The sequence below is a fragment of the Bombus impatiens genome, unplaced genomic scaffold, assembly GCF_000188095.3.
Source record: "Bombus impatiens unplaced genomic scaffold, BIMP_2.2 scf_0095, whole genome shotgun sequence".
NCBI lineage: Eukaryota > Metazoa > Arthropoda > Insecta > Hymenoptera > Apidae > Bombus > Bombus impatiens.
The window spans coordinates 430,949-446,862 of record NT_176514.1 but is presented as its reverse complement, the minus strand read 5'-3'; the positions used below and the strand labels follow the sequence as shown (position 1 = coordinate 446,862).

Below are 15,914 nucleotides of genomic sequence, written 5' to 3'. Positions count from 1 at the left end.
TGCATACATTACTTTTATATAAAGAATCGCGGGAAAAAAGCCATGCAATAAAACTATCAACAAGTTCAGATTCATTGCTACAAAAAACTTGTCAAGTAAAAAATGTTTTTGTTTAATATGCGGGAAATATTTATGTGACAAATGTACATTTGATAATAAGATAATTTGTAAAAAATGCAACAAAGTTGAATAAGATATATCTCTATATAAATAAAAGTGTAATTCTATTTAAGTCTATAATTGAAATTAAACAAACGTAAATTTGGACGAAATTTTATGAAGGTTCATCATTTTATATACATTTAGTTATAAATTAACCATTATCTAAGTTAAATCATAAAAACTATTACTTCTTTATGTATGCAAATGTATAATAATAATAAGTAATAATAAGTAAAAATGTATAATAATAATGTATTGCAAATGTTAGTTTGTTTCTATTGAATTTTAAGATTATCTGTTTAATCAACATTTTTTGACGTAAAAGTATAAGGAGATCCGTACTTGAACAGAATTTATCATGTGAATGATGCTTTTATTTAATTCGTATTATTTGAAATTATGTAATACTATTTAATATTAAGTTTATGCAGTTACATATACCAAAATACTTGTACCGTTGTGTGTTGTATTTAATTCTGTAGTTGTGTTATCGGTAACTTGTTGCATATTGGTCGATCCGTGATTAAGCTGTAAATAAAAATTTAAACGATCATTCATTTCGGAAAAAGATAATTGACGAACGAGTTACTATGTATTTGTTAATTATCGAAGTGATTTAATAACGTTTTATTACATCATGAAAGTATTTTAATCCGTGATCGTATAAAGAATGACTTTCAACAGTTTGATAATGGGACGACAAAGGAAAATCTTAATTACGTTCAATTACATTCCTATTCACATTCCTATTCAATGTAATGTCTGTATGTCTTTGTTTTAATATATAATTTTTTCACATTTATGGAGTTTATTGCAAATGGAAAAGTAAAATACCCAAATGTCTTTTAATTTTATTTTAAAGTTAGTATCTTACATTACATTTGAATAACAATAATAACTAGTTAACTTGTAAACCTTAATAATTAGCTTTAATATTCATAATACTTGTTTGATCTTGTTATGTACATCTAAAAGTCGCTCTAACTGAATAGAAGTGCAACGTTTAAAGTCTTTGGTCGTTAGGAAATGCTACTATATCTTATTCCGTCTTATATCTTTAATGTAATTTACGTAAGTAGCATCGCATGGTAATTTCACTGGTGTATAAATTACAATGTGCTCTATGTAGTTAGAAACTCGGTTAGAAAATTGTGTTACAGTTAGTTACAGAGCATAATGCAATTTTAATTTTGATTATCGACGAGGACAAGACATTAGACGGTATAATTTAGTTCATTCCCGTAACGATAATCGAAAATTGGCTTAATTATTAACAGTTAATTAGCTGAGAACCCAAACTTATTAAGCGTATTTGCATTGCGATACATTTTATTTGTATCGCGATTAATTATGACTCGATCAAGAATTTGGCCACTTAAGCATCAAATTTAAATTCCGGGCATGAATTTTAACTTTAATTTTACTTTTAAAGAAATTTTTGATTTCGAACACACAAATGCATTTCGAATGGTTTAATTTGGTTAAATAACTCGTTCACATTGAGTTACGCCTATTCACTCTCTATGTTATTAATTCTATCTTTCTTTACTTCATCGTGTTATTGGTGAGATTAAAATACAGCGTGTTAAAAAATAATGATCTAAAACGTTTGTTTTTAAATATTCTGCATATTTTCTCGAAGCATCACAACGTAGATAAATGCATTATCAAATTCGATTACATTAACTCGATCGTTTCTCTGCATCCATAACATTCACCGGGAGATCACTACCAACTTATTAATTCATGCTCGTCAATTGGAATGTGTCAAACAGAAGGACGGAATCCTCCCGAGTACCGCCACTGCTTAAAATATTGTTAATGTCATTAATGTCACTAGTAATCCATTGTTGAAACATTAATTATATGACAAACAATCACATCGAAATTTCACAACAAACCGGTAATCACGTGCTTGTTGATTCCTAGTTCCTTTTATTTTCTCTCATCCTCCACTTTCTCATCGAAAAATCTCTTGAGCGTGTAATTTTCGATTTCATGTTTTTCTTTCCTCTCGACCGTCCACAGATTTATAGCATTACACTCATTTTCTAATTACACAACCAGCATCGGTTGCTGTTTATTTTCATCCATTTTCTTTATTCACTATCAGACGAAGAGGCATTTTCTTGTAACTTATCTTTATGTGCGTCTCCATTACTTGTATACGAGACTTTACTATATCCGTACATTAGCGAATTCCTCCTTCGCAAATACCATTTGACAGCCACGTATAGAATTATCAAGGTGAATACGACGATGTTGATCGAGAACAAAATGGTCATCTGATAAAACCATAGGGTGGAGTGCATCGTCCACGAAAGCTCGCGAAGGATGCATACAGACTCGCCAAGGTTCATAGAAAGCTCGGCATCCTCGTGACAACTGGTGCACTCGGTATTCGAAGATCCTGAACAAGTTAGGCAGGAGTAATGGCAACTGGAGCAGACTGCCTTTGTCTCGTCAGAAATGCCGTAAGTTCCAGTTGGGCACTTGTACACGCAGATCCCATTGTTGTAGTACCAGTTCAGCTTACACTCTGGAAAATTACATAGGGTCTTTGACAATCTTCCATTCTTTGATTCTGTGTATGTGGGATATCTTGTTGAGTGTTGGTTCGTTTTAGTTCTGTGCGTGTGTTCTTACGATATGCCGAATAGCCTCGAAGACGAATGACAATGGTGAATTTATTCATGGTAGGTTTTAATTTACCTTGTAAAACATCTCGATCTTCGTTTTTTCGATTTAAACAAATTTTGATAAATATCTTTTATACAGAAAAAGCATAAAGAGTTAGTAAATTTGGAGTAAGCAATTCGTAATCACGTGAACGCTTCTTAGTCGATCTGTAAAGTTTTCAAATTATCTTGCAATGTAATTTGAATTTTCAAGTAATGTGCTTACTGAGAGTGAATTTGGAACAGTCTTCGGATAGGAGGTAGGTACGTTTAGAGCATCTTGATAAAGTTAATACCAATGTTGGTAAACCTATGCTCAACGGGAAACAACCGAGAAACCTGAATTACTGTTACAATTAATGGCGATGGAAACCGGAAGCGTATCTGATTCCTTGCAGTTTAGTTTCCCACATATTACCGGAACCTACCTTCTCCGTATTTAATTAATTTCATATCCAAGGCAAACATTTTTCCAACAGAACTGTCATCCATAGGTTGCTCATGGATATTTTGATGTTACTTGTGTGTTATTTTGTGTTCGTGTAGTTCGAGATGTAGGTACTTTAAATGTAGCTCTTATGTTAAGGAAAGTTACGTTAGAAAATTTTTCTACTTAAATATAAATATAGTCTACAACTAAGTACATAAGTATATGTGTGATAAGCGATATTCTATATTATAAATAAATATACATTCACTGTGTATTAGGCCTTGGTGAATTTTATCATAAACGCAGTAAACGATTTTTTTTTTAATTTTTATGTTATGGATACTTGTCACATTTTGTAAAGACAGATATTCAAAGCATATCCGGATTTTACGAATATATTCGCCCAGCCCTAATGTAAATCTATTTTGACATTTATTAAATACATATCACTATTTGCGTTATCTTTTAAAAAAACTAAGCACAGAAGATAAAATTATAAATTATTAATTTTGCCAATCATTATTTAACGTAACTATAAAATAACGTAAGGGTCAGGGTGCATGCTGAAGCATATATTTACTACGACATTTGAACGTCTTCCTTTAAGTTTAACAAGATACCAAATTTGTTTTCTTATGATCGAATGAAAAGAAAATACTTGCAGTTTGTAAATTTTTGAAAAGAAAAAATTACTAGAACACATTGTCGAAAATATTTAAATATAAAGTTCTCGATTCAAATCTGTATCTAGACATATTTCTATACAGATGCGCATTAAAATCTCTCAGAAATAAAAATCTTTGCATCTTGTTCAACGCTGAGCATAAAATTAATCTCGTTAATATTGAATTCATTAATAATTCAGCAAGCAATAAAGCGTAAAGAAAATGTCATTCCCGCAAAGAACAACTAGTTCAAGCACTATACAAGGAGCAAAAAAAAAGAAAACGGTGGAAAAGCAAAATTATTAATAAGACTTTTAGTGGAAAAAAGAAAGTTTAATGAATCGAAGTGAGTTGAATCCAGGCAAGTTGAATATAGTAAAGTAAGTAACATAATCAAAAGTTGAGAAAGTGTTTATCAAATTGTATATTATTAACACACTAATTCTGATATCTTCCATCAGTCACAAAATTAAATCTCTACACTTAGTAAAAATTTCTATTTCTGAACAAAAAAAGAAACATTGATGATCCGCGTTAATATTGCCTATGATTCGAGATACTTGATTCAAACCAGAACAATAAATTATAACCAGAGGATATAAATAGGAACATTATAGAACGATAGAGAAGTAAGACTCACCGTGCTGGTGAAGCGATCAGGGATAGGTCTTTTTATTTTGATTGGTTGTACGTGTGTGGTTGTGGATGTGGATGTGGTTGGTGATGGTGGTTGGTGATGGTGGTAGTTGGCTGGTCTGAGAAAATCCGCACCGCAACTCGCCCACGGAGAGCCCAAGTACCTAAATACGTTTTCAGAACCTGCTATGGAGTAGAGGGATAAAGCGACACGTGACACTTTAGGACAAATCTTTCTTTTTTAGTTCCGTCGAAGAAAAGAGAATTCAATTTTGATCTCCTGGATAAGCGATCACAATAATCTTTCCACTTTACTCGGATGGTTCTTAGGATTTCTTTTCTCTTTTCTTTTTTTTCTAAGAAAACTCGATTTATCGCGTGCAAATTGCTCCCAAAGTTTTCGTGAAACTTATTTTCTAAACTACGCGCGATCACGAACTCTTTTATCGATTGAATTTTTTAATCTTTTTTTCGATTTTTCAATCATCCTTTAATTTTCCAATTGATATCGTAGAGTCATAAATGGTCATGTTATTACAGAGATACTTTGCCGTTTACGTTACCTATTTGTGGGACGTTAAAAAGTTTATCTGCCAGACAGGACTATCGCAAATATTTGTTCAGTTCGAGGAAAGTGAGCAAAATACAAAACACATGCGAGATATGAGAAAGTAAAGTTGGAAGGATACAAAAGAAAGAGACAGTCGTAGAAATTGAACGCATCATTAGAAATCAACAAAGCGATGCCAGATTTGGAATAAAATTTTTATATGTATAAGTAATCAAGTTTTATGGAAACGTAATATATTGGCATACAAAGTGCGCGTTATGTTGATTGACATATAATTTATCTCAACTGTTTATGCGATAATTGCTGACGATCTTATTATTAGAAGAAACAAGAAATGAGAAAATTAATTAATGGTCGGATTAAAATTGCATTATTTCAAGAAACACTATATTTTCTTTAGTGTCAGTTATTTTTTTATAAAAATTAGTCTAGGTAATGTGCAACTCGTTAAACATAAATCTATAAACATAGATTATTATCAGAGTTTAGAAATTTTGAATCAGTTAATATGTAAGACGAGACATTAAAAATTGTATACATATATTACACATATTAAGAAAATACCAATGTACCATGTGCTATATATATTATAACATAATGGCGAAACAGTCACTTGTGCAGGAAAATCACATGCAAAATTGTGCAATGGTAAACCCATTTAACAAAACCTTTCACAGAAGCTTTGAAGATTCAGTGACGTACCAAATTTACGAAGTACAGAGTATGGACAAACTTTGTAATGAAATATCTTATTTGGAAAGAAATACTCTAGATACAATCTGACGTTTAATCATCTCTACGACAGTGTAAAATTCGAAAATGAATCTTGCCAATGATGACAAAGAACTGAAAACTTGGAATAATTTATATGCATAGTTTTGTATATATGTATATACAAGATTTCGTTAACCAGAGCTATTAGGTAATGTTGTTTAACCAGGCGCATTGCTAAATATTTTAATTATTCAAATGCTGGTATTATAGAGACCTTCTCAGAGTTCATGTTAAAGTTCACTGAATTATTCATGAAGTGCAAGCAGAAAACTTTCTGTATACACGAAAGTTAAATTAAAATCTATTTCTCTGTTAACTTTTAACTGATCCACCCTTGTGTAGCGTTTCCCATCTCCTGTGTCTCCGGTACTCTCAAATCTTCCCAGATCCCTTCATTAGCATTTAGTTTTCGGCGAGGTTTATCGCAAGTGGATGTTTAAATCCGTTCTTGATAACGCAATTAGTGGAAACGTTAGTGTACCTTTGGCTAACGTATTTATTAATAATATCTTGAAACGCGTAACCAATAGTTGATTAACAGTACTACGAATTATAAGTAATAAATTAATTTCCAATGGTACACAATTTGAGTTTGCTTTGCTTATAACTAAAAAAAAAATACATTATTGAATGCAAGAAACCTATGAACATTCGTAATTAAATTTCATTTGAGATTTCACTTTAAGATCTCAAGAACAGTATGATAGGACATTAAGTAATCCAGTGTAAGGTATTTCATCAAATATTTCGTACGTTTTTCTATTTTATTCTTTTGCGTATGAAATATTCAACGCTAAAGCAAAGAAACAGGTGTTATGTTACAAGTTTTTAGGTATCTTAGCTTTATAATACGATTCGCTTTAGCTATGAACAGTTCTTACAAAAGAATCACTTTTCATGCGACGATAAAATTCAGATCACATAACCACATAAAATTAAACATGCAAACCAATTATAGAGCTTTAGAACGTTGTCCACTATCCACAGAAAAATGGACAGAAGCATGCTTTATCGACACATACCTGTTTTCCCAATAAATAAAGAATCAGATTAGTGATTGCATCCTAGGGTTAATTAAATTATTAACATATCGAAGTAAGCTTTCTTTTTCTTTTCTTTTATAGAAAAATATCACTCGAGATGAATAACGTCTGGTAATATCTTGTTTAGGATATTCTCCTCTTTTAATTCATCCATGATATACAAATTTCAATGTCGCATATAATGATTCATAGTAGTTGCAATTACTTATACAATATATTATGTATACGTGTACATAAATGTACGTGGCAAGCCCTGAACGCCTTTTTCACCGCCGATTCTCTTCCTTCTCGTCGTTTTTTCATTGTATCACATTGCACAAAAAGGGTGTCACGAAGCAGAGCTTCGTTTCCTTTCCCGTCTAGTGACCTTTGATCGTTGTTTTACGGCTGAACAAGACGAACGAACGGGAAAGAAGAAAATGGCACGAGGTTGTGGACAAGTCAGGCAACCTTACATCTCGTTCTTCTTGTCTCAGAACTCTATAACTTAGGATATGTCGCCTTTTCAAGCAAAGATACATTTTACATTACATACAAACATTTACAATAGATACATTAACAATATGGTGGACTAAGCCCACTGCTGGACAGTTCCGAAGATCCGATTTGATAGAAATATTCGTTTAAGGAGTTTCATGGTTGGAAAATTAACCCTTGGACGGTAATGACTTGGTCATCTTTTGACCCAAACTAAGTAAAATTTCATTCTTTAAAATAATTTTCGGAAGACAAGAAGTTATGAATATGAATTCTATTCGAAAAATATATTTATCTATCATATTTTCGTTGCAAATTTACGAAAATTATAAAAGTATACATAAGTATCGCATAACAAAAATTACAAAATCGAATTTCTAGCTATTAATATATCTTTTCTTTTCAATGCCATGATCATTTTGAGATATTAAAAATGCATTTCTTCGATTTTTAAATGATCCAACTATAACCGAGCGAGGGTTAATAAAATAGAATTTCGCGATGGCAGGTTATATCTTTTAACTATAAAGTTTCGAGACACACACGCACGCACGCACACACGCACATATTTAAAACACGTTGTTAGTATAATTTCTACGAATCAGAAATTAAATACCGATGCGTTGGAATATTTTCTGGGAAAATTGTATCTTTTCGTTAATTAACGAATTAAGTATTTCTCATTTTTTGTAATTCGATTTACGCTAAGAAAGACATTCGTTAAGTACAAAATTACGTTATGGAAGCATTTCGAAAAATGTAATAAATAAGGAAAACATGATTTAGGATATTATTGATTACGATAAGAAAGGTACGAGTAAAATGTAATTTGTCATCCGCGAAGCAAAATGGATCGCGGTTGTACGAAAGAATTTCATTTCTTCATTATTAAGCGAGAAATTACGAAAATTATCATTCCAGAAATAGTATTCAAACGAAGGAAATTTAATCTTCGTAGTAGTAAAAAAGATATTTCACGGTTTAAATTGAAATATGCCTTTCTCAAATGCAAATTATGATACGCATTTATCTTTGGCTATGATCGACGTGCGTCGAGATCAGCTTAATATATCCCTTCTATCATGTCGATATCTATTTCGTTCGTTACACGTGAAATATAATTTATTATTGTCATACAAAAACCGCACACGACGATTTAGTAGCATTAAATTTATTCTTACCTCAGATCACGTTGCAAAATACTAAGGATCGATTTTATCAAGCTATTAAGTACTTGAACATGATCACGATGTTAGCACTTTGTTACATCGTAGTATGTTACTTTCGGATCCCTCGAAATTTCTCATTCATACAGTACGAAGTTTTATTAAGGAGGAATATTTACCATGAAACGCGTGATCTTTAATAATATATTACGAAAAATTTATACTATTTTTTCTGTTGTCACTTTACAGCTATCATCATATTCATTCGTGTTTTAGTACTATTGAAAAATTTTTTTAAGGGAAGATGTCTTCTCATAGTTTTCATATATGGTCTTAGTTATTCTGCTTGGTCGAAACTAAGGCCTATATAACTAAGGCTTATAGGAGTAGAATACGCCTCTTAACAAAACATTTCTGAGCCACTGAAGGTTCGATCTTTGCTTTAAAAGCATGAAATCGGCATAAACGAAAGGATTTCGCGGAATATCGAAAATTCAACTGTCCAGCCGTGTCGTCCGAAGTATTGTACATCTTGGAAGATATTTTTCACACCTGAACGAATCGAAACATCCAAAATCCTACATAGTACTCACGTTTATATCATTCATATCCCTTATACATGACTATCATCAATACCCCTCCACGTTGATTAGAATAATTGACTCTTATTGTAAGAACCCAATATACACGTATAGTCGGGATGTACTTTCGTTTCTTAGGATTCGAACTTGTTGAGTCCACTTAATTTAGTCCACTAATCCTTAAATCATTTATCTCATTTCTGTTGCTATCTTTTTCTTTTATTTTCTTTCCTTTTCTTTCCTTTTCTTCTCTTCTTTTTTCTTTTCTTTTCTTTCCTTTTCTTTTTCAGGAAAGTTAGACCTTTTAATCAATTGTTTTAAAGCGTGAAAAATTTTTGGTGAATCCTTATTGCGTTGGAATTTATTTCGATGGGCTAGTATAATTTTCGAGATCAGATCCAAGATTCTTTCACTGGATGCTTTTTCGACTCGAAGTATGTCTTTTTGAGATTCTCTCGAAAGCAGAAATTTATTCGAGATATTTCATAAAATTCTATGAAATCTTTGGGACGTTACGAAACACATAGCAAACATATATAAAATAGAATTATTGCGTTTTAATTTTGACGATTTTTCATCGATTCGGTCGCCGAAGTTTAGTACATATTCCATTTTGATCGTGATTAACGTATGATTCATGTCGGAGGAACGATAGTCGATGACTTTGTTGTTAAATCATTTCGTGTATGTTTGATTCGTATCGGTATTTCGTCCATTATTGCACGTATATACACAATTATTATACATTAATATATGGGTGTACACACACACACAACACACGTACACACACGCACACATACATGCACACGATTAAATCTCCATAAATCAAAATTTTTACTCGGATGGTTGTGAAGTATTATAAAACATTGAGTTTGTTATCCACGAAAAGAAATTTACATTACCATGCACGATTTGAAGCGTAAATTGAATTTACAGTGGATTATTGGGAATTTAATGAGCAGCAGATACATACGTAATGGTACAGAGGACTGTTGAAAGTATCGAAAAGATAAAAAATAATTTATTGCAGATACTTAATAATTAATTAATAATCTGATTTATGATTGTCTGGAAGCAATTCTATAATTGTAAGAGAAATGAAATTTTTATAAATAGAATAAAATTATCAATAATCATGTTATTGAAAAATATCTCGTATTTCGTACATTCTTATACTCATTACGTATGGCTCTCTTATCCGAATTATTGCATTGTACTGCGTTGTAATACCTATACAACTGATAAATTAAAAGCTAAATATACATATTCGGAATTGTAGCTCCTATTTTTAAATGATCACGAATGTGTAAACGATTCTGAAGAACAGATTATCTTTCCTAGCTCGTTTCTAAGTACACGCGAACGAAAGCTAAACGAATATATAACGATCTCTTGCAAAAAGCGTCAATTATTAAATATATATATTTATATATGTATATGTATGGAAGCGTATTTTGTGGTTTTATTTGTCGCGATTATTTCCACGCGATCCACGACACATCGTTTGTTAATTTCTTCGTACGTGAATTTTCTTTTAGACGAATGCTGTAATAATGTTTTAAACGCTTTGCCTTAGTGTGAGAGTCCAAAGAGAGAATTTCGAGGAACTGTTTGTGCGTCTATGGTAACTATTATATTTGAAAACCTTATGGGAAGAACATGACAAACCTATTTTTGTTGATTTTCTGCATCTTATGCTAATTGAATACAAGAATTGTTTTGATAATATATGAAAACTGAACGAAAAACCTATCACGTTCTTCCTGTGATCTTCTTTTGGTATCGATGAATCGTCATAAGTACAACGTGAAGTGACTGATTCACAGAGTGTGCTTGAGCACAGGCTCGTCAGCTTATCCGGTCAAATCATTCGCTAAAAATTGTCTAACTACAAAACGCATAATAACATGAAACTAGAAATAGAATAACATTTACACGTCAAACTGGAATTATCATTGCCTTCGTCTCGCCTTCCATCGCTCTTTGTCAAATATATGTTTGATTACTTTCATCAGCATGGAATTCACTAGCGTTTCGCGAGGACAATGATAAATCTGAGACATTTAAACCGTAAATATATCCGCTCGAGAGAGTATTATATTAGGCAGCGCATTCGCCTTGACATCGTTGCGACTTCCAATAATTTTTATATGGTCAAGAAGTTTCGAAAGATCAAAGGTCAAAGCCAAACTGTTAGTTCAAAAGGTATATGATTTGAGAAACGGGACGAATCAAATGAAGTTGGTTTAAAATTCCACTCATCGGCCAGCATGTTCATTCCAGTGAACAAATCAAGGTTCTGTTTTTTCTCAATGAAAGTTCACGGTCAACTCATCACCCAATTCGAAAGTTAAAATTGAAAGTAGAACTCTCGAGCACGGATGAAAAGCTTGAATTTAATATGACTGTACCTTCGCGATGAAAATGATATGTGCTTGATAGCGTATGTACCCGATGGATCGCGCTGGATGCATTTGCGTTAGGTGAAAATGACGATAACAAGTCGTGCATCTCGCGCCGATGTTGTACAGCATCTGGTTACAATGATATGATTCGCAATACAATATAATAACAAATAACAAATAGACGCTACTTCTGCTAAACAGGCGAAGAATGATAACGATCAAAGGGATTGCAGTAATAAGGGGTCAGCACCACTATACATATACTGTATAGGATCTTTTCAATTTTTCAAAAAGAATCGGACCACTCAATCGAATTGCTCAAATTATCAGAAAGTTGACCCTCTTTGCCTGCAATTCTTTCGATCAATGATTAAGCGTTGATAGAGACCTGCCTTCTTTATTATCTACTAAAAAATATATTAACACTAGTTCGATGTAGCTTAAACGAACGAATAAAGGAACCATTGTCGATGTAAGAAAATAAAATAGGAAAATAAAGTATATTTGAGGAAAAGGATCGAAGAGATTTTGTAAGGATAGGAGTACAAAGAAAATTATGGAAGAATATCGTTTTGTGTTTTCTGATGCGTTATTATTGTTATTCATGAAACTCGTTTCTTTTCTGGGATTCTTTGTGTTATATCGTTAGACCTTCTCGAGTCTGTAAAAGTTGTTTGTTTGTTACGAAACGGTTATTTTATACGACACGATATTTTCCAAGAATCGAGTAAAAATAAATTAATGCTTGCGAGATAGATTTCAAGAGCGTATCTGCGGTAAGTAACAAATCTGCATGTAAAACGCGAGATTCGATCACAGACGATAATTGAATGTGACAGAATGTATTTTTGTATCATGCGATTTGTGCGTTTCAAGGTAAACGAAACTGAAAATATTCTTTTTTGCACGATAGAAAGAAAGACAGCTAATTTTCAATATTACTTCGATTAGGACATACAGGGCGTTCTAGTTTTGTCCAGCCAAACTTTTTTTCGGTATAACTTTGAAAGGAAAATTATATCGAATAGAAATTAACAAGTATGATGAATCGTTACAAAAAATTAACGATCGGTTCACTGAAATGGAACAAATTGAAATTAAAATTGAACTTTACAGATCCTTTCCTTATTTGCGTCTGTGGAATACGCTGAAAAGGTTTGGATAGAAAAACGCTGTGCCATAGCGAAGAGAACAAAATAATTTACACATAAATTATTACGACCTAACTTTAATAATAATAGCTATAAAGAAAATATATCGATATTATAGATAAATTTCACTAGATCCATTATTTTGCTAGAATTTAAAGTAACAACGTTAAACTAAGTTATCACGTATTAGAAAGTTAAGATCGATATGTAATAATGAAACTAGACGTATATATTGCCACGGTCAAGAGAAAAAGAAATTCGCTTTAGTGCGAGTCGTTCCTCCGTCGTGGAGTTCTCTATTTGATGAAAGAAGGGATTACTGGTATTTACACCATTTGATTCTTTGCGGTTGACCGCTAGCGAAGCCAATTAACGTCAAACTAGGTTGTTTTAACTTTTGTCGGGCCTGGCTCTTTTTTTATTTTATTCTCATCGTCTAAGCGGCCATTCAATTCTCTCGTCGAAATATCTTTGTACGTTGCGTATCGTTTGCTTTTCTCGACAGAATTTTTCTCGACAGATTTTTGGATATGTACTTCAATTTTCTCTCTCTTCGGTAACTTTTGACGGAATTCAATAACTGCTGGATCATTATGAAACACGAAGAGAAATAATCGATATCTAAAAAATTAAAATTATTTCAACTTTTCAAAAAAGAAGATATGTCTTGGTTACAAAAGCACATTTTTCTTGGCACCCTATAAATATAATTTAGGATTCTCCAAGAGAAACTCACTTAATCACATCGAATTTTCGAAGAGAAAATTTTTATAGTAATATTTCATAGTTTAGCGAGCAAATATTTTTTCCAAATATATCTTTCGGTTCATTTATATAAACCACTAAAAAGATTGGTAAATTACATTAATCGTTTTATTACTTTCATTACTTTCTAACCGATATTTCTCGTATCTTCATTAACTACATGATACACGTTCCTATGTGTATATGTATTTATGAAATATCGAACTGGTACTGCCAGCGAGTAAAAGGTTCTTATTGCAATCAAGGCAGTGTTTTAATTAAAATTTTCGCCGCTTACTCATGGAAATTAATTTCACGAATTTCGTTATACGACCAGAGCATTGATGATTTTGTATTTATTCTCTCATCTTGGCGGAATCATGATTTCATAAAAATGAAAAGAGCATAAAAAGGTTAGTTTATGAGTATCTGCAAGCAATTAGTGTATTTTGGGACCAAAACTCCGAATTAAACGATCTCTTCTGTCTTGATTAGTGGTGAAACCACTTCAATGAGGAAGGACCCATTCTGATGTTAGCTCGTCTTGTGAAACGTTTGCAAGCTTGAAACCAAGAGATTACGTTCAAGGGGCATAAATGATGTCCCTTGTCAACGGTAGGGTAACTCCAGTTCCATGCAGTTAACAAAATATTTGGAACAGTCTCTGTACATTGTGGATTACTCTCCTAATACATCAAGGATGATTTTCCATGATGACAGCCCTTTTGCCATTTTAATTTTCACGCGTTATATTTGATCAAACAAGAACGCTATTCTTGATATCATTCAGAATATTAAAGATTGTAGAATATTAAAGAATATTAAACATTTTAGAATACAAATTCGGTCGAAAAATTGATTTGAAAATACACAATAGTATATTTTTAAACATTCCGCAGCCCTTTCTTCTTGTACAATTTCAACAAACAATCAGCATCTCTTTTGTTTCCATTTTCATTTATTTAATGCAGAGAATCGAATCATCGATCGTTACACAAACATCGATGGAATGTAATAAATAGTTTTTCTTTTCTCGAGTGAACAAATTATAGTACATAAAACGATCATAGGCTATATTTTTCTTCCCAATTTTTTCGCCCGAATCAGTTTTGATAATCTTCTAGAAAAAGTTTTGTTATTCGATGAATTATTCGTAATTAAATTTTCTCTTTAGCATTATTCATAGAAACATATTGCATATTGGATAATTACTTTGTCAAGTAATTTGTTAAATATCAGTCCTCGTCTCGACGAACTTTTTAATCACTATTCAATCGTTTCGATATTCCGAGATGTTTGATAAATATCTTCGAATTTTCCATGAAATCTAGACTTCAATGTTTACGTTGTCAGAAATAAATTGTTGTTACCTCGTGTAACTGATGTCTGATAATTCACGTTGTTCAACGGCGAAATGTTTTCGCAACGTGTAATCCCTAATCGCAGTATACATTAGTTTTACAAAATATCAGTGAAAGTCTGCGAAAGTACTGTTAAAGGCAATTTACACTGACACGATGGTAATATTGAATAAATTCTACGAATGACTTTAAAAGCCTGCTACTATCACGTGACATTCATAGTACAGATTATCGTCCGGATTCAACGAAGGAAATTCAATTTATAACAAATTCATAATTACTTTCACAATAAAATCGTTGCAGAACATATATCTGTTGTTCGAGTAATTAGAAGTACTAGACCTATATAGTTACCGATAGATCTTTGAGAGTTCCACGAAATTGTAGATATTTAGCGAAGTAACATGTAGTGCTCCATTTAGAATCGAAACTGGGAGGGAAAGGGGAGAGAGAGAGAGAGAGAGAGAGAGAGAGAGAGAGAGAGAGAGAGAGAGAGAGAGAGAGAGAGAGAGAGAGAGAGAGAGAGAGAGAGAGAGAGAGAGAGAGAGAGAGAGAGAGAGAGAGAGAGAGAGAGAGAGAGAGAGAGAGAGAGAGAGAGAGAGAGAGAGAGAGAGAGAGAGAGAGAGAGAGAGAGAGAGAGAGAGAGAGAGAGAGAGAGAGAGAGAGAGAGAGAGAGAGAGAGAGAGAGAGAGAGAGAGAGAGAGAGAGAGAGAGAGAGAGAGAGAGAGAGAGAGAGAGAGAGAGAGAGAGAGAGAGAGAGAGAGAGAGAGAGAGAGAGAGAGAGAGAGAGAGAGAGAGAGAGAGAGAGAGAGAGAGAGAGAGAGAGAGAGAGAGAGAGAGAGAGAGAGAGAGAGAGAGAGAGAGAGAGAGAGAGAGAGAGAGAGAGAGAGAGAGAGAGAGAGAGAAAGGATTTCGCTGTTACATAAATATGTACTTTACAGGTCAGCATCTAGTCTTATGTATCTTCTTCTCGGCTGTTTGCATCAGCCGGTCGTAAACGCTCTGTTACCTTTTTGTTTCCAACAGTGTTGATAGCCCCAGCTGCTGTTCCCCTCTCTTTAGGTAAGCAA

General features: G+C 32.8%; 1 protein-coding gene across 3 annotated transcripts in view; it reads right to left on the bottom strand.

Moving 5' to 3' along the window:
* Positions 1-477: 477 nt before the first annotated feature.
* Positions 478-15,914, bottom strand: part of LOC100740609 (furin-like protease 1) — a 220,670-nt gene continuing 205,233 nt past the window's right edge. For 2 of the 3 annotated variants that reach the window (XM_012394587.2, XM_012394589.2), the window contains one exon: positions 1,002-2,701. In XM_012394587.2, coding sequence (XP_012250010.1) covers positions 2,262-2,701 — 440 coding nt within the window. In that variant the 3' untranslated portion in view covers positions 1,002-2,261. Of the gene's footprint in view, positions 691-1,001; positions 2,702-15,914 lie in introns of those variants that run through there. The other variant, XM_012394588.3, reaches the window with a different exon arrangement.